Source organism: Cherax quadricarinatus, chromosome 18 (assembly GCF_038502225.1).
Source record: "Cherax quadricarinatus isolate ZL_2023a chromosome 18, ASM3850222v1, whole genome shotgun sequence".
NCBI classification, from domain to species: Eukaryota; Metazoa; Arthropoda; class Malacostraca; order Decapoda; family Parastacidae; genus Cherax; species Cherax quadricarinatus.
The window spans coordinates 39,142,824-39,162,256 of record NC_091309.1 but is presented as its reverse complement, the minus strand read 5'-3'; the positions used below and the strand labels follow the sequence as shown (position 1 = coordinate 39,162,256).

The window sequence follows — 19,433 nt, the reverse complement described above, 5'->3', positions numbered from 1 at the left end:
TCTATTCCTGGTGTAGGGCCACGGGATGTACTGTCCCCTGGGCACTGCATAGGGAACACTACCCGAGCGCATGCGGCGGTGTATATACCAACGCTTCACTGGTGAATATGTTTCCTCACTATTATTACTTGAATGATCGTCAAGAGCAATAAAATCACAATCCACGTCACTATCATCATTACTGAAGTCAGAGACCTGGCCACGCGAAAATAAGTTTTCTCTTGCGATGAGGTACAACTGACCGTGACTGAGGAGTGCCCACACCAGAGGTAGAAGGTTGAGGATCATCAGGGTTTTCTACACTATTATTGATATCCTGGTCATTCCTTTCGGTCACTAACTGATCAAAGCCAAAGAATTCGTCTTCATTTCGACTTCCATCAGAGTCAGAACTATCAGATAGGAAGAGGAGAGTCCCAATTTTTCTTGGAGTGAAAGCTGCCTTGCGACGAGGCATGGTGAACAAAGGTAACCGAGCCGGCGTTCCCACAATGCTATGCGGGCCCCTAGAATTTTTGTTTATGGCGCACACACACCACACAGACCCGTTCTCTCACATGTAGGCCTACCAGCCTTTTCTCGCTAAATTTGACGCTGCTAAAATTTTGGCGTAGGTCTACGGTTTGGACCCTGAACGTGAAGCCGTAGATCTATGGCACGGACCCTGAAAGGGCTAAGACCATTAACATTACAAATATTTTAAGATAAGTAATGTGTGTACTGTATATGCATTTTATCGCTCAAGGGAGCTTTAAGCATCGTAGTATAGTATGTGTGGGGTGGCCAGGAGGGCTACCACACCTGACTTCTTTAGAGTAAATACTACTCACCTTTTGCCCTACATTAAAACTACAAATATTTTGAGGTAAATAATGTGTGCACTGTGTGTGTATTTTACTTTTTAATGCCTAGTTCTATTGCTAACTTAATATATGTTAGTGCAAACTTGTTATCTGGCATTTATATGCATTTATAAATGGAAAAAATGGAGTTCTGCTTTCCGGCAGTAGCCTGGAACCTAACCTGCCGAATAAGTGGGGCCCTACTGTACGTGTATTCACTTTTAATTTTCTCCTTTTACATACCCTACCAAACTCCTCTTCAGAATCTCCCAAAAGCACAGTGTCATCAGCAGAGAGCAGTTGTGACAACTCCCACTTTGTGTTAGATTATTTATCTTGTAATCCCACACCTCTTGCCAACACCCGAGAATTCACTTCTCTTAAAATTCCATCAATAAATATATTGAACAACCATTGTGACATCACACATCCCTGTCTAGGCTTACTTTTACTGGGAAATAATCTCCCTCATTCCTACACACTAACCTGAGCCTCACTATCCTCTTAAAAACTCTTCACTGTTTTCAAAAGCCTACCTCCTATTCCATCCATTTGCAACATCTGCCACATTGCCCCCCTATCCATCCTATCATATGCCTTTTCCAAATCCATAAATGCCACAAAAACCTCCTTACCCTTATCTAAATACTGTTCACCTATATGTTTCACAGTAAACACTTGGTCTACACACCCCCTAACCTGCTATCCTGCTCTTCGTCTTACTCTTTAATTCTTTCAGTAATAACTACCATACACTTTGGCAGGTATACTCAACAGATTTATTCCCCTATAATTTTTACTCTTTTTGTCCCCTTTGCCTTTATACAAAGGAACTATGCATGCTTTCTGCCAGTCCCTAGGTACCTTACCCTCTTCCATACACTCATTAAATAAAAGCACTAACCACTCCAAAACTGTATCCCCACCTGCTTTTAACATTTCTATCTTTATCCCATCAATCCCAGCTGCTTTACCCGCTTTCATTCTACCCACTGCATCATGCACCTCCCCTACACCCACAACTTCTTCCTCACTCCTATGTTATTCCTTCTTGCCCTACACACAAAATCACAGCTTCCCTATCTTCATCAACATTTAACAATTCTTCAAAATATTCCCTCCCTCTTCCCGATACCTTTAACTCTCCTCTCCTATTTTTAACTATCAAATCCATTTTTTCCCTAGGCTTTCTCAACTTATTAATCTCGCTGCCATAAAAATTCTAGTCAAATCCATTACGTCTCTGCATCACACTATCCAGCAAAACCACTGCATATCCTACACTTTCAGAGGATTTGGTGTCACTAGTTAACCCTTTGACTGTTTCGGTCGTATATACGTATACGTCTTACGAGGTACCATGTTTGATGTATGTACAGTGGACCCCCGGTTAACGATATTTTTTCACTCGAGAAGTATGTTCAGGTGCCAGTACTGACCGAATTTGTTCCCATAAGGAATATTGTGAAATAGATTAGTCCATTTCAGACCCCCAAACATACACGTACAAACGCACTTACATAAATACGGTGGACCCCCGGTTAACGATATTTTTTCACTCCAGAAGTATGTTCAGGTGCCAGTACTGACCGAATTTGTTCCCATAAGAAATATTGTGAAGTAGATTAGTCCATTTCAGACCCCCAAACATACACGTACAAACGCACTTACATAAATACACTTACATAATTGGTTGCATTCAGAGGTAATCGTTATGCGGGGGTCCACTGTACACTTACATAATTGGTCGCATTCGGAGGTGATCGTTATGAGGGGGTCCACTGTACGTACATGTATACTCATAAATTCTATAGGCTTCAAATCAAGCAGGAGAAAGCTGGTAGGCCCACATGTGAGAGAATGGGTCTGTGTGGTCAGTGTGCACCATAAAAAAAAAAAATCCTGCAGCATGCAGTGCATGAGAAAAAAAAACGTGGACCGTTTTTTTTTTTTTAATTAAAATGCCGACTTCGTGGTCTATTTTCGTATAGTATTTATGGTTGACCAGTCAACAATGAAGTTTGGTCTTGAGCTGGGCTTCAAGAGCAGAGTTCTTGGAACCAGTCACAAGAGGGTCATATTTTAAGAAAGTTGGGGTGAATGCATAATACTACAGTGGAACCTCTACTTGTGAGCATGTCCACGTGCGAGTTTTTCCAAATACGAGCAGTCGATGGGTCGATTTTTTGCTTCCATACACGAGCAAAATTTCCACGTGCGAGCAGACCTCAAGGCAGGTTCCTTGACACTGGTGAGGGGCTCTTGCTCTTGATCTCGGGAATTGTATCTCATTTGTTCGTTGGGCTATCTTATTGAAACTTGGGCAATGTATGATGGAAAGATGCTTCTTAACCTACACCAAAACTAAAAGAAATCTAAGCATAAATAATGGAGTTCACTTCTCAGCAATTGGCCACCATTTAGTGGTAATTTCAAATGGTTTTTATGGTTGTATTCTCGTTTTTTTTTATCTCATTTGATAGAATGGAAGATATATTACAGAAATAGATATGATTTTGATTGCTTTCACAATGAAAAGTACCTTGAAATAGAGTTCAACCTGGGAGAAATGGTCCATTGCTTGGCTGTCGTGAATGGGTTGACATTATTTCTACAACTATTGCAATAAAGAATAACAGTAAATCTTATATTTTTTGAGTGAATAAAAATTACAAATTTATATAATAATACAGTGGACCCCCGCATAACGATGGCATCACATAGCGATTATTTCGCATACCGCTTACTTTAATTGCAAAAATTTTGCCTCACATACCGCTTAAAAACCCGCTTACCGATTTTCTTCCGAGACGCGCTCACATGTTCCGCCGGTGGCATTGTTTACCAGCCAGCCTCCGCGGTAACATCCAAGCATACAATCGGAATATTTCGTATTATTACAGTGTTTTCGGTGCTGTTTCTGGAAAATAAGTGACCATGGGCCCCAAGAAAGCTTCTAGTGCCAACCCTGTGGTAAAAAGGGTGAGAATTAGTATGGAAATTAAGAAAGATTTTGAAGGGTTTGGGGCTAACCCTGAGAAGCCTATGCCAGTTGTGGAATCCATTGTGCCTACTTCAAAAATTAAGGAAATGTGTGCACAGTGGGTTGAACTGCAAACCTTTATGGATGAAAATCACCCTGACACAGCTGTTGCAAGCCGTGCTGGTGACTATTTCAATGACAATGTTGTGGCCCATTTTAGACAAATCGTAAAGGAACGGGAGGTACAGAGCTCTATGGACAGATTTGTTGTGCGACAGAGGTCCAGTGACTCTCAAGCTGGTCCTAGTGGCATTAAAAGAAGAAGGGAAGTAACCCCGGAAAAGGACTTGCTACCTCAAGTCCTAATGGAAGGGGATTCCCCTTCTAAACAGTAAGAAGATAATGCTCTCCCCTCCTCCCATCCCATCAATCATCACCAGATCTTCAATAAAAGTAAGTGTCATGTAAGTGTGCATGCCTTTTTCAGTTTGTGTGTATTAAAATTAACATTTCATGTGGTAAAAAAATTTTTTTTTCATACTTTTGGGTGTCTTGCACGGATTAATTTTATTTCCATTATTTCTTATGGGGAAAATTCATTCACATAACGATTATTTCGCATAACAATTACCCCTCTTGCACGGATTAAAATCGTTAACCGGGGGTCCACTGTAATAATAAGAAGAGGGGTTGTTGAGGTGGTTTGGTCATTTAGAGAGAATGGATCAAAGTAGAATGACATGGAAAGCATATAAATCTATAGGGAAAGGAAGGCGGGGTAAGGGTCGTCCTCGAAAGGGTTGGAGAGAGGGGGTAAAGGAGGTTTTGTGGGCAAGGGGCTTGGACTTCCAGCAAGCGTGCACGAGCGTGTTAGATAGGAGTGAATGGAGACGAATGGTACTTGGGACCTGACGATCTGTTGGAGTGTGAGCAGGGTAATATTTGGTGAAGGGATTCAGGGAAACCGGTTATTTTCATATAGTCGGACTCGAGTCCTGGAAATGGGAAGTACAATGCCTGCACTTTAAAGGAGGGGTTTGGGATATTGGCAGTTTGGAGGGATATGTTGTGTATCTTTATATGTGTATGCTTCTAAACTGTTGTATTCTGAGCACCTCTGCAAAAACAGTGATAATGTGCGAGTGTGGTGAAAGTGTTGAATGATGATGAAAGTATTTTCTTTTTTTTGGGTCACCCTGCCTCGGTGGGAGACGGCAGACTTATTGAAAAAAAAAAAAATTATGTATAATAATAAGATGTACTGTATAATAATAATACATATATAATAATAATGTACTACATATAATAATTATAATAGACAGCTTCAAAAGTCCATCACTAGATGGCATTATTTACCACAACAAAAAGGGAGCGGTTGTGGCTGCCTCCACCTGTTACATTTTATTCATTCTAGAGTATATATCATGTTTCTATGTTATTTATATTGTTTGTCATATTAGATGACGTGAGATGGATAAATAAGCCATAGAGTTGATACTAGCAAAATTATTGAAGTACAGAATTCCACTGAAACAGATTAATTGCATTTCAATTAATTTAAATGAGGAAAATTGACTCTGCAAACGAGCAAATCCAGTTGTGAGCAAGGTCATGGAATGGATTAAACTCGCAAGTAGAGGTTCCACTGTATACCCATGGCTTGGAAGACAAAATTTATCACTGCTCAACAAGAGGAATGAAAAACAGAATATGGAGATTAATGTTCAGGTAATTCCACATTAGTTATGTCAAGTGATCAAATGTGTTATACAAGGCAATGATGACTTATGAATGACAAAAAAATATCTCTAACACATGTTTCAAGTAAGGAAATCCTATTCCACTACTTATGAATGAGATAAAAATCTGGTCGCATAAGATTCCTTTCCAATCATCAATATGAAGTTCAGTGAAGAGAAATTTCAACTACTCAGATATGGAAAACTTGAGGAAATTAAAACTATCAGGGTATACGACAAATTCTAACCATACAAAAGAGTGAAAAAGTAATGTGAAGGACCTGGGAGTGATAATGTAAGAGGATCTAACCTTCAAAGACCACAACAATGTATCTACCTCATCTGCTAGGAAAATGATAGGATGGACAATGAGAACCTTCAAAACTAGGGATGCCATGCCAAGCCAATGATGATTCTCTTCAAATCGCTTGTGCTCTCTAGGCTGCAATACTCCTGTGCACTAATGGCCCCCATCAAGGCTGGCGACATTGCAGACCTGAAGAGTGTACAAAGAACTTTCGTGGCACACGCAAGTACGATAAGGCACCTAAACTACTGGGAATGGTTGAAGGTCCTTGATCTGTATTCCACTGAATGCAGGCGAGAGAGATACATGAATGGTATACATGTACATGAATGGTATACAATACTGACAAGTTGAAAAATTTAAGACACATGTGCAACATCTGGGGTATCTATATTGTAGACATTTTGCCAACTAGTGGCTTTATCAATACAAATTGTAGGACATGATTAGAAGACTGTAGAACTATATACAAAAGATGAGGTAATCAGTCCCTCAGCCTTGAAGGCGGTGTTAAGAGCACCGTGGTCCTAGAATTTGTATTGATAAAGCCACTGGTTGGCAAAACGCCTACAATAAAGATACGAAGATGTTGCACGTGTCTAAATTTTTCAATATACACTTGGAAGGTCCTGGAGGGATTGGTACCAAACTTGCACACGAAAATCACTCCCTATGAAAGCAAAAGACTCGGCAGAAGATGCAACATTCCCCAATGAAAAGCAGGGACACCACGAATACATTGAGACAACACATTAAGTGTCCAGGGCCCAAGACTGTTCAACTGCCTCCCAACATGAATGGCTTGCTTAAGATTGTTAAGACTAATACTGTTCCTGGGCTTTGTGAACAATCAGCTAAGAAATGTGTTTTCACTACTGGATTTTCCCCTAATGACACAAGTCTATAAGTGACAAGGATGGGGATGCTTCTCTATTGCAGAATCCAGAGAGAAAAAAAGCCTAAGCATAAAGTAACCAAAATTTAAAGAACAAAAATGCGAGTGAATTTAGTTCATTACTGATGTTCTTTAGCATGAATAATGGACCTCTTGCATATGCTAACTCAAAGATTAAGGTAAACAATTTACGTTATTTAGGTAGTAGGTAGCAACCACCCAGGGAGGTACTACCGTCCTGCCAAGTGAATGTAAAATGGAAGCCTGTATGTAATTGTTTTGCATTATGTTAAGATCGCTGGTGTCTTTTTTTTTCTCTCATAAACATGCAAGGTTTCAGGTACATCTTGTGACTTCTACTTACACTTAGATCACACTACACATGCATGTACAAGCATATATATACACACCCCTCTTGGTTTTCTTTATTTTCTTACTAGTTCTTGTTCTTGTTTGTTTCCTCTTATCTCCATGGAGAAGTGGAACAGAATTCTTCCTCCATAAGCCATGCATGTTGTAAGAGGCCACTAACATGCCAGGAGCAAGGGGCTAGTAACCCCTTCTCCTGTATACATTACTAAAGTTAAAAAGAGTGAGTTTTGTTTCCCTTGTTGGGCCACCCTGCCTTGGTGGTACATGGCTGGTTTGTTGAAAGAATTAGAATAATTTGTTATTGGCTTTAAAAGAAGCAAAACACAAAATGATGATGTTTTATTAATTGAAATACTGTTTCAAAGTCTACCTTGTAAGTTCAAGACAAATCTGCAAGTCAGACACAACATACAATGTAAGAATGATTCAATAATAGCCAGAGGTAAGACCTAAGCTAGAGGTCATTCAAAATTTTTAATCAAACATTTCTGAAACGGGCAGACAACTGCATTTTTATACCGTGGCATTTTCTCCTTGAAGGATCTTCCTGAAGCAAGTGTCAAAAGCACCACAATAAACCAGTTAATAGTGGCAAATTCAGTTCAGTATCCAATCCTTTGTATTCATGGATTTATGGGATCCATAACAAGAGAAATCCTGAACTGTAAAGCAAGCGAATGGGTCTATGAAGGATAAGGTGAATTATTGAACTGATGAGGGGAAAAAGGTGAATGGTGCACTTAAGTCTGTGGAAACAAAGAACTCTGTCCATGGAAGTAAAGAGGGGAATGTAAGAGAGTATAGTTATATCAGTGCTCTTATATGGGTGAGAAACATGGGTGGTGAATGTTGCAACAAGAAGGCTGGAGGCAGTGGAGATGTCATGTTTGAGAGCAATGTGAATATAATGAACAGAATTCGTAGTTTGGAAATTAGGAGGTGCTGGATTACCAAAACTATTATCCAGAGGACTGAGGAGGGATTGTTGAGGTGGTTCAGACATGTAGAGAGGATGGAACAAAATACAATGACTGAGAGCGTATAAATCTGTAGTGGAGGGAAGGCAGGGTAGGGGTCAGCCTAGGAAAGGCTGGAGGGAGGGGGTATAGGAGGTCTTGTAAGCAAGGGGCTTGGACTTCCAGCAAGCCTGCGTGAATGTGTTAGACAGGAATGAATAGAGACAAATGGTTTTTAGGACTTGATGTGCTGTTGGGGGTGTGAGCAAGGTAACATTTATGAAGGGATTCAGGGAAACCAGCAGGCCGGACTTGAGTCCTGGAGATGGGAAGTACAGTGTCTGCATTCTAAAGGAGGGGTGGTAATGTTGCAATTTTATAACTCCAGTATAAGCGTGCCTTTGGCAAGACAGTGATGGAGTGAACGATGAAAGTTTTTCTTTTTTGGGCCACCCTGCCTTGGTGGGAGATGGCTGATGTGTTAATACAATATAAAATTATAAACAAATGTTCCAAACAGTATTTCATAATGAAGTGTTGCACATCAAATATCCTTCCTATAACTCCATCCTAACAAGTTCCTTAACAAGTTCCTCACCAGTGCTGTAGTGATTATAGTGCTCTACTATATTCAGTTTCATTCCTAATTCAATCCAATGCCCTCTTATGCTTTTTGTAATAGTTAAAAGTGTATTGTAATACAGGCAGGCCCTGCTTTATGGTGCTTCACTAATACAGACATTTCAAATTATACCCAAAAATTTCTTTATACGGCTCGATTCGCTATTATGGTGCCAACGTCCATACACCACTCTGTTTACATAATCTGTGAGTTCCCCATCTCTCTCAATTATATATGGAAACTTTCCAAAGTTTCAAGTGTTTTAAAGTTGTGTATATATATACATTATTTGTTTTGTGTTACAATGACATCTAATGGTAGTTGTGATAAAAAGAGGAGTCGTAATGCTCTTACTTTAAGTGCAAAGTTAGAAATGATTAAACTCAGTGAGCCAGGTATGTATATGGCTGAGATGGTACTGAGATACTACCTGATAATTGTACTTATGTGTACCTATACCTAAATAAACTTACATGTTATCAGGAATTTACATGCATTTAAAATAGAAAAAAAAAGTGATTTGCTTTACAGTGGTAGCCTGAAACCTCACCCACCATATAAGCAGGGCCCTACTGTAATTGAAATCTTCATAGGGTAATTTTCGTAGCAATAAACAAAAATTATCAAGTATGCTCAAGTTAATAGACGTTAATGAGGTCATATGCCTACCAATTCTCCGAAAACTCATTTCCTTCCTTACAAATTTTTGTTATAAATATAACAAGTGCTAAACCCATAAGTCATATAGTACAAGGGGAGGGGGAGGGGGGGAGTTGTAGGTGGTAATCAGGCTCGATTCTAAAAAATGGAGAGCACAGCTAAAATTCCTTATATCAAGAGCCTCTCACCAGTTTCACAGCATCCCTTTCCCATGAACAGAAATTCTGAATAAAAAGGTAAGTCAAAACTCTATATATATGCAGGAACATTTCTTGAAATATGAAGAACTAACGTTCAGCATTTCTTGCAGCTGCACGAGTGGAAGAAGGGTGACCACCTGAAGAGCAAAATGGAAATTGACCCGGCAACCCAAGCAGATGCTGGTATCTACGAATGCCATGCGAACAACAAGTATGCAGTGGACACCAAAGCCTTCCGTACCACCTACATCGCACAGTTCAACAAATAGTTAAAACTGACTAATTCATGATAATTTATAAAATTGTCAAACAGTTAAACATATTTTTTATTTTTTTTTTTTTTTTTTTTTTATTATCACACTGGCCGATTCCCACCAAGGCAGGGTGGCCCGAAAAAGAAAAACTTTCACCATCATTCACTCCATCACTGTCTTGCCAGAAGGGTGCTTTACACTACAGTTTTTAAACTGCAACATTAACACCCCTCCTTCAGAGTGCAGGCACTGTACTTCCCATCTCCAGGACTCAAGTCCGGCCTGCCGGTTTCCCTGAATCCCTTCATAAATGTTACTTTGCTCACACTCCAACAGCACGTCAAGTATTAAAAACCATTTGTCTCCATTCACTCCTATCAAACACGCTCACGCATGCCTGCTGGAAGTCCAAGCCCCTCGCACACAAAACCTCCTTTACCCCCTCCCTCCAACCCTTCCTAGGCCGACCCCTACCCCGCCTTCCTTCCACTACAGACTGATACACTCTTGAAGTCATTCTGTTTCGCTCCATTCTCTCTACATGTCCGAACCACCTCAACAACCCTTCCTCAGCCCTCTGGACAACAGTTTTGGTAATCCCGCACCTCCTCCTAACTTCCAAACTACGAATTCTCTGCATTATATTCACACCACACATTGCCCTCAGACATGACATCTCCACTGCCTCCAGCCTTCTCCTCGCTGCAACATTCATCACCCACGCTTCACACCCATATAAGAGCGTTGGTAAAACTATACTCTCATACATTCCCCTCTTTGCCTCCAAGGACAAAGTTCTTTGTCTCCACAGACTCCTAAGTGCACCACTCACTCTTTTTCCCTCATCAATTCTATGATTCACCTCATCTTTCATAGACCCATCCGCTGACACGTCCACTCCCAAATATCTGAATACGTTCACCTCCTCCATACTCTCTCCCTCCAATCTGATATTCAATCTTTCATCACCTAATCTTTTTGTTATCCTCATAACCTTACTCTTTCCTGTATTCACCTTTAATTTTCTTCTTTTGCACACCCTACCAAATTCATCCACCAATCTCTGCAACTTCTCTTCAGAATCTCCCAAGAGCACAGTGTCATCAGCAAAGAGCAGCTGTGACAACTCCCACTTTGTGTGTGATTCTTTATCTTTTAACTCCACGCCTCTTGCCAAGACCCTCGCATTTACTTCTCTTACAACCCCATCTATAAATATATTAAACAACCACGGTGACATCACACATCCTTGTCTAAGGCCTACTTTTACTGGGAAAAAATTTCCCTCTTTCCTACATACTCTAACTTGAGCCTCACTATCCTCGTAAAAACTCTTCACTGCTTTCAGTAACCTACCTCCTACACCATACACTTGCAACATCTGCCACATTGCCCCCCTATCCACCCTGTCATACGCCTTTTCCAAATCCATAAATGCCACAAAGACCTCTTTAGCCTTATCTAAATACTGTTCACTTATATGTTTCACTGTAAACACCTGGTCCACACACCCCCTACCTTTCCTAAAGCCTCCTTGTTCATCTGCTATCCTATTCTCCGTCTTACTCTTAATTCTTTCAATTATAACTCTACCATACACTTTACCAGGTACACTCAACAGACTTATCCCCCTATAATTTTTGCACTCTCTTTTATCCCCTTTGCCTTTATACAAAGGAACTATGCATGCTCTCTGCCAATCCCTAGGTACCTTACCCTCTTCCATACATTTATTAAATAATTGCACCAACCACTCCAAAACTATATCCCCACCTGCTTTTAACATTTCTATCTTTATCCCATCAATCCCGGCTGCCTTACCCCCTTTCATTTTACCTACTGCCTCACGAACTTCCCCCACACTCACAACTGGCTCTTCCTCACTCCTACAAGATGTTATTCCTCCTTGCCCTATACACGAAATCACAGCTTCCCTATCTTCATCAACATTTAACAATTCCTCAAAATATTCCCTCCATCTTCCCAATACGTCTAACTCTCCATTTAATAACTCTCCTCTCCTATTTTTAACTGACAAATCCATTTGTTCTCTAGGCTTTCTTAACTTGTTAATCTCACTCCAAAACTTTTTCTTATTTTCAACAAAATTTGTTGATAACATCTCACCCACTCTCTCATTTGCTCTCTTTTTACATTGCTTCACCACTCTCTTAACTTCTCTCTTTTTCTCCATATACTCTTCCCTCCTTGCATCACTTCTACTTTGTAAAAACTTCTCATATGCTAACTTTTTCTCCCTTACTACTCTTTTTACATCATCATTCCACCAATCGCTCCTCTTCCCTCCTGCACCCACTTTCCTGTAACCACAAACTTCTGCTGAACACTCTAACACTACATTTTTAAACCTACCCCATACCTCTTCGACCCCATTGCCTATGCTCTCATTAGCCCATCTATCCTCCAAAAGCTGTTTATATCTTACCCTAACTGCCTCCTCTTTTAGTTTATAAACCTTCACCTCTCTCTTCCCTGATGCTTCTATTCTCCTTGTATCCCATCTACCTTTTACTCTCAGTGTAGCTACAACTAGAAAGTGATCTGATATATCTGTGGCCCCTCTATAAACATGTACATCCTGAAGTCTACTCAACAGTCTTTTATCTACCAATACATAATCCAACAAACTACTGTCATTTCGCCCTACATCATATCGTGTATACTTATTTATCCTCTTTTTCTTAAAATATGTATTACCTATAACTAAACCCCTTTCTATACAAAGTTCAATCAAAGGGCTCCCATTATCATTTACACCTGGCACCCCAAACTTACCTACCACACCCTCTCTAAAAGTTTCTCCTACTTTAGCATTCAAGTCCCCTACCACAATTACTCTCTCACTTGGTTCAAAGGCTCCTATACATTCACTTAACATCTCCCAAAATCTCTCTCTCTCCTCTGCATTCCTCTCTTCTCCAGGTGCATACACGCTTATTATGACCCACTTCTCGCATCCAACCTTTACTTTAATCCACATAATTCTTGAATTTACACATTCATATTCTCTTTTCTCCTTCCATAACTGATCATTTAACATTACTGCTACCCCTTCCTTTGCTCTAACTCTCTCAGATACTCCAGATTTAATCCCATTTATTTCCCCCCACTGAAACTCTCCTACCCCCTTCAGCTTTGTTTCGCTTAGGGCCAGGACATCCAACTTCTTTTCATTCATAACATCAGCAATCATCTGTTTCTTGTCATCCGCACTACATCCACGCACATTTAAGCAACCCAGTTTTATAAAGTTTTTCTTCTTCTCTTTTTTAGTAATTGTATACAGGAGAAGGGGTTACTAGCCCATTGCTCCCGGCATTTTAGTCGCCTCATACGACACGCATGGCTTACGGAGGAAAGATTCTTTTCCACTTCCCCATGGACAATAGAAGAAATAAAAAAGAACAAGAGCTATTTAGAAAAAGGAGAAAAACCTAGATGTATGTATATATATATATGCATGTGCGTGTCTGTGAAGTGTGACCAAAGTGTAAGTAGGAGTAGCAAGATATCCCTGTTATCTTAGCGTGTTTATGAGACAGAAAAAGAAACCAGCAATCCTACCATCATGCAAAACAGTTACAGGTTTTTGTTTCACAGTCATCTGGCAGGACGGTAGTACTTCCCTGGGTGGTTGCTGTCTACCAACCTACTACATATGCACCACTATTGTCTTGAGAGACAGTAAGAATTAGCTTGTGTATAAGGCATAACTTCCGTTATGAACAGGATGAACCTAATGTAAACAAGGTATCCAGTGGTGGATAACTTCTCAGTGAATAATATGAGCTTGTTTAAAGTGTCTTGAGTAAGTTAAAATCAGAGCAGACAGTGAAAAACAACAGCATTCACTCTGCATAATGCAGTACATATTTATCCCAAGTTATATTAGCCATAGAGAACCAGTTCACTTCATATATTGAAAAATTAGTTTGTGTAGCATGTCTTTTTTCATTCAAAAACTAAATAACTGTACAATATACTTTCGGTATTATTCTGAAAGCAGATATACAGTAATCAAAATGCAAATTGTGTTAAATATCATCCCTTCTATGAAAAATTCTTAGCAAATGTTGTAATGAGTTTTTTGTCATTGCCAAAATCTGTATTCTGTTTGTAAAAGCAGCAAAATAAGATGCATACTCAGAGCCTGCCATGCATTCAGTAAAGAAAAAAACAGCAACTTTCTATAAAAATGCAGGTTATTATAGAGAGGAAAATGTTTATGATGAATGTCAAGGTTGCAAGGAATAAAGTATGAGGGAGAAGCATGTTGGTATGTATGACATTTCAACCAAGTACTAATGATTCATAAAGTAGTTAAGCGAGTACTAAAACCGAAGTTTCTTTTTAGTGCTATTAAAGAAAACATAAGGGGAAGCACTAAACCATTAGGAGTCATACAGCCCCTGATTAAAGAAAATTAATTAACTTAAACACAACAAAATAACAAAACTGTATAATATACAGTACTGAATAATTAACTAATTACACAGAGTAAACAAAGTGGACATGTGATTGTGTCTACAGTGTATGCAGTTGAGAAAAAGGACATAGCTTGTTAATTTTTTTCTGTACAGTATTGGCTATTTTCTAAAATTCCAAACCATGCCAAATATAAAAAGAAACAGCAAACTGATCAAAGGTATATAATATATGTACTAACAAGTTGATGAATAAATCATGTAACAACTTTACTGGAAGATGTTTTGCCCAACAGAGGCTTTGTCAATGAAATGCTTCCACTACTGTGCCCCTTCTACATGTGACCACGTCTAATGCTGCTTCACCTCTTCCACTGGTTCCATTATTAGAGAATCCATTCTCCTGCATCTGTATTCAATTGATAAAGCCCCTGGTGGGCAAGTGGTCTCTCAACAAAGATACCCAGGTGTTACACCTGTCTTATTCATCCACAGTAAAATATAAAATGCCACTGATAGAAATACTGTTGAATATGAAGAAGGGTTGCATACTACCAAATATCACAAAGCCAGTGACATAATCCAACTTAAGCCAACTAAATAAAGATTGTTTTAACATTGGGTATAAGTGTTGAGAGCAGTAATACAGACATGTAACAAAATAGACTGAGGGCCCTGAATCTGCACTCTCGAAAGGCGTAGAATTAGGGGGGATATGATCGAGGTGTATAAATGGAAAACAGGAATAAATGAAGGGAATGTAAGTAGCGTGCTGAAAATTTCCAGCCAAGACAGGACTCGTAGCAATGGTTTCAAGTTGGAAAAATTCAGATTCAGGAAGGATAGAGTTGTGGATGAGTGGAACAAACTCCTGAGTACAGTTATAGAGGCCAAAACATTGTGTAGTTTTAAAACTAGGTTAGATAAATACATGGGTGGACCTGACTAGCTTGTGCTATTAGGCTCTCCTTAAGTGGAAGTGACCAGACTTGGTGGGTCATTGGGCTAATCCGGGGAGGGGGGGTGGACATGGACCTGCTCCACATGGGTCAGTAGGCCTGTTGTAGTGTTCCTTCTTTCTTATGTAACTGATGAAAAAAAATTTTTTTTTTTTTTTTTTGAGTACACTTAATGTGTAGAAGCAAAGTTTAAACTGAGATGACTAATGACTCAATCGTAAGCATTCCTATGTCAAAAGTCAAGTGTATTTTAAAATGGCACTGAGAAATAATTTCCAAGAGATTTTTCAAAATTATTAAAATAAAAGTTGCAAGAGTTTTGAGCTTAGATGGACTACAGAGGCTTTCCATTTTCAAGATGTTTATACAGTAGAGGCAAGTTTCTTGGAGGAAGAAAGAAGCTACATTACTCAACGAAATATTTTGTCATAATTAGTAGACAAATATCGTCTTGACTGGGAGCTTTGATAAGAAACATTCAGCTTGATACAATGTTGTTTATAAAATATAAATATAACTGTGATCAAAAGGAAGCACTCTCGGTAAAAAAAAAAATGAACACTGCAGCAGTTTCCCATGAAAGAAAGGCAACAAAACAAAAAAAGCCCTTTAACCATCATTTGCTCATCAAGTGTTGTCTTTCCAGAAGGGAACATATATCATGATCCAATGATGACTCATACAATACTGACATCCCCGGGCAACTTACTAAGCATAGGTCTCGTACTTCTGGCCTCTAAACCTTAATTTTTGTGCTTCAATCCACAAGATTACCCATGCTGGGGAATAGAAGGTAGAGGTCCAGGGAATGGGACCTCCACCTTCATATCCATCAGCTCCCCACTTTCACTCTTAAATAGGCAAATTTTTTGCTTGATTGGTATTCTCCTTTTAATTCTCTCTCATCATATTTTCATCCATATTTGTTGATGATACTTCACCCATTCTTTAATCTAATCTTCATCGTTTCTCCAAATATTCTGTCTTATTTTCTTATTAAGAATTTTTCACCTGTCAACATGTTCTCCATCACAATTTTAGTTTCATGCTTGAACTGATAAATTAACTACCCTCCAGTACCTACCATCCTATAACCAGAAAGCTTTTGATGCACATTAACAAGGAATTATTAAATTCACACATCTTCCTGACAAACAGTGCTAGCAGTTTTTTTCCACTTTAACAAAAATTTATTTCTAAAGATACTGTTAGTCATTGTGCAAGAAGACATTAAAAATGCAATGGTTAGACTGAAAATGTTTGGCAAATTGACTTTATGAAAAGTTACTGTTAACAGATGCAAGCTTAAACAGCTACCACTGGCAAGTATGAACTGGTCATGCCGATAGCGAATGAGCATAATAAAAAAAAAGTATAAGAAACTAAAGAAAATTTTGGGTACCTGCTCTACAAGTGAGAGTGAGCTGAGGAAGACGGTGGCTAAACAAGTGGATGGTAGTGTTAGACCCTGGGACTGGGGTACATGTTTTTGCATGCGTGTGAGAAATAGAAGGCTCAAACAATTAAGACAACACCAAATTTTTCAAATCTCACAGCCCAATTTGGAGCCAGGCTTTTCTTTTGACTGCTCATTCAAGAAGAATGCTGCTATTGCTGGTCCACATATCTATAATAACCTGGCAGGGTAATAATTCACATTCCTCTTGAAAACTTCCACACTTGTTTTGGCAATGTTTCTGCTATCATCTGGTAGCAGGTTGAATAGTCTTGGCTACACAAATGTAGTTAAAAATGACAGTGTTACCAAGTGACAAAACAAGAGACTACAGTACACTGAGACAACAGCAGTTCTATTTCTCCAGTAGGTATCCTGATTACACTATCACAGATTATTTTCACTATTGCAGTCTTTAAAACATACTTTCCTCTAGTGCATTTTCAAAGTAAAGCCTGTTGTAAGCAAACCATCTCATAGGTTCAAACCAAAAATCTTCTAGTTACCAAATTGATAAAATTTTACAGACTACACAAGAAATAAGTCACATGGTAGAAAAAAATTAAATACCTGATAAGTCTACCAACTATTACATTAAAAATAAATTACTCATCCAACAACTGATAATTATTTTAAGTCCAACACTGGACTAATATATGCATACACGTCCTGGTTCTAAGTGAAACAAAGCTGAAAGAGGTAGGAGAGTTTCAGTGGGGAGAAATTAATGGGAGTAGGTCAGGGGTTTCTAACAGAGCTAAGGAAAGAGTAGCAATGATGTTGAAGGATAAGTTATGGCAGGAAAAGAAGGAATATGAATGTACAAATTCAAGGATTATGTGGAGCAAAATAAGGGATGGATGTGAAAAGTGGGTTATAGTAAGTGTTTATGCATCTGGAGAAGACAGAGGTGTAAAGGAGAGAGATATTTTGGGAAATGTTGAGTGAATGCACGAGGACTTTTGAACCAAGTGAGAGAGTACAGTAGGGTTCCGCTAATATGGCGATGTCAAATTATAACCAAAATTTGTAATACAGCGTGCCCCACCACATCTATTATGTTTGGAAACTTTCCAAAATTTCAAGTATTTTAAAGCTATTGCGTATTGTATATTATTTTATTAACACACTGGCCGATTCCCACCAAGGCAGGGTGGCCCGAAAAAGAAAAACTTTCACCATCATTCACTCCATCAATGTCTTGCCAGAAGGGTGCTTTACACTACAGTTTTTAAACTGCAACATTAACACCCCTCCTTCAGGCACTGTACTTCCCATCTCCAGGACTCAAGTCCGGCCTACCGGTTTCCCTGAATCCCTTCATAAATGTTACTTTGCTCATGCTCCAACAGCACGTCAAGTATTAAAAACCATTTGTCTCCATTCACTCCTATCAAACACGCTCATGCATGCCTGCTGGAAGTCCAAGCCCCTCGCACACGAAACCTCCTTTACCCCCTCCCTCCAACCTTTCCTAGGCCGACCCCTACCCTGCCTTCCTTCCACTACAGACTGAAGTCATTGTCAGTAACATCAGCATGGGGACACAAACAAAAGCATGATGCCAGACATCCCCAATAAACAGTGAAATCACCCACTGGGCCAAAGATAGCAAGGAGTGGATTCTTCTTTCTTTCAACAAACTGGCCATATTCCACCAAGGCAGGGTGGCCCAAAAAGAAAAACGAAAGTCTCTTTTTAAATTTAGTAACATATACAGGAGAAGGGGTTACTAGCCCCTTGTTCCCAGCATTTTAGTCGCCCCTTACGGCACACATGGCTTACGGAGGAAGAATTCTGTTTCACTTCCCTGTGGAGATAAGAAGAAATAAGCAAGAACTAGTAAGAAAATAGAAGAAAACCCAGAGGGGTGTACTCACCTAATTGTTTGTACATGTATGTGTAGTGTGACATAAGTAGAAGTAGCAAGATGTACCTGAAGTCTTGCATATGTATGAGACAGAAAAAAGACACCAGCAATCCTACCATCATGTAAAACAATTACAGACAGCCATTTTACACTCACTTGGCAGGACAGTAGTACCTCCCTGGACGGTTGTTGTCTACCAATGTACTACCTAGGAAGGAGTGGATTATAATATTTAGGGGGAGCACTAAACCTGTAGGGGTCTTGCAGTGCCTAGGAAATGGGAGGCAATTGGGACCAATTCAGTTAAGGAGAAGAAAAATCCAATTCTTTGGCACAAGAGCCTCTCGCCAGCCTCTAGGAACCTCCCTCATGAGGAATGAGGAGTGGAAACGTACCCACTGCCTACCCACCAGTTCTTGCACACATTTTGCTATTCTTTCATATCTTTCATGTATTACAGTGTTTATGAGGTATTTTCAGAGTAAATCAAATGCAACTGATGTTTTTCAATCACATTTTCCTAAATTTATGCTTTCAGGGGTCATGTCTACTAGATGACATACAAGCAAACCATTTGGCTTGTTGCAAAGCTTGTGAAAACAATCATTTGTTTACAAAGTACTCTTATTTACCTGCAAACTGGAGCCACTTACCGTACTTCCATCCTGTCTTCCTTATTGTTCTGTGGTTATGTTGAGGAACTCTAATCTTATTATGTGTTGCAAAACTACGTTAATTAAACATCCCAGTTTGTAGCCCCAAGGCTAACCTCATCTAGGAGTCCTCTACTCGTATCCATAATTTATATATTAAGCTTCAGACCTAGTACAAGTGTCAACACTGATCAGACTCAGATGACAGTCATTACACTTT

At 39.4% G+C, this 19,433-nt stretch overlaps 1 protein-coding gene across 2 annotated transcripts in view; it reads left to right on the top strand.

Moving 5' to 3' along the window:
- Nucleotides 1–9,991, top strand: part of LOC128689497 (immunoglobulin domain-containing protein oig-4) — a 51,321-nt gene extending 41,330 nt beyond the window's left edge. Inside the window, exon 4 of one of the 2 annotated variants that reach the window (XM_053777859.2) lies at nt 9,687–9,991. In XM_053777859.2, coding sequence (XP_053633834.1) covers nt 9,687–9,845 — 159 coding nt within the window. In that variant the 3' untranslated portion in view covers nt 9,846–9,991. The remainder of the gene's footprint in view (nt 1–9,686) is intronic. The other variant, XM_053777858.2, reaches the window with a different exon arrangement.
- The last annotated feature ends 9,442 nt before the right edge of the window (nt 9,992–19,433 follow it).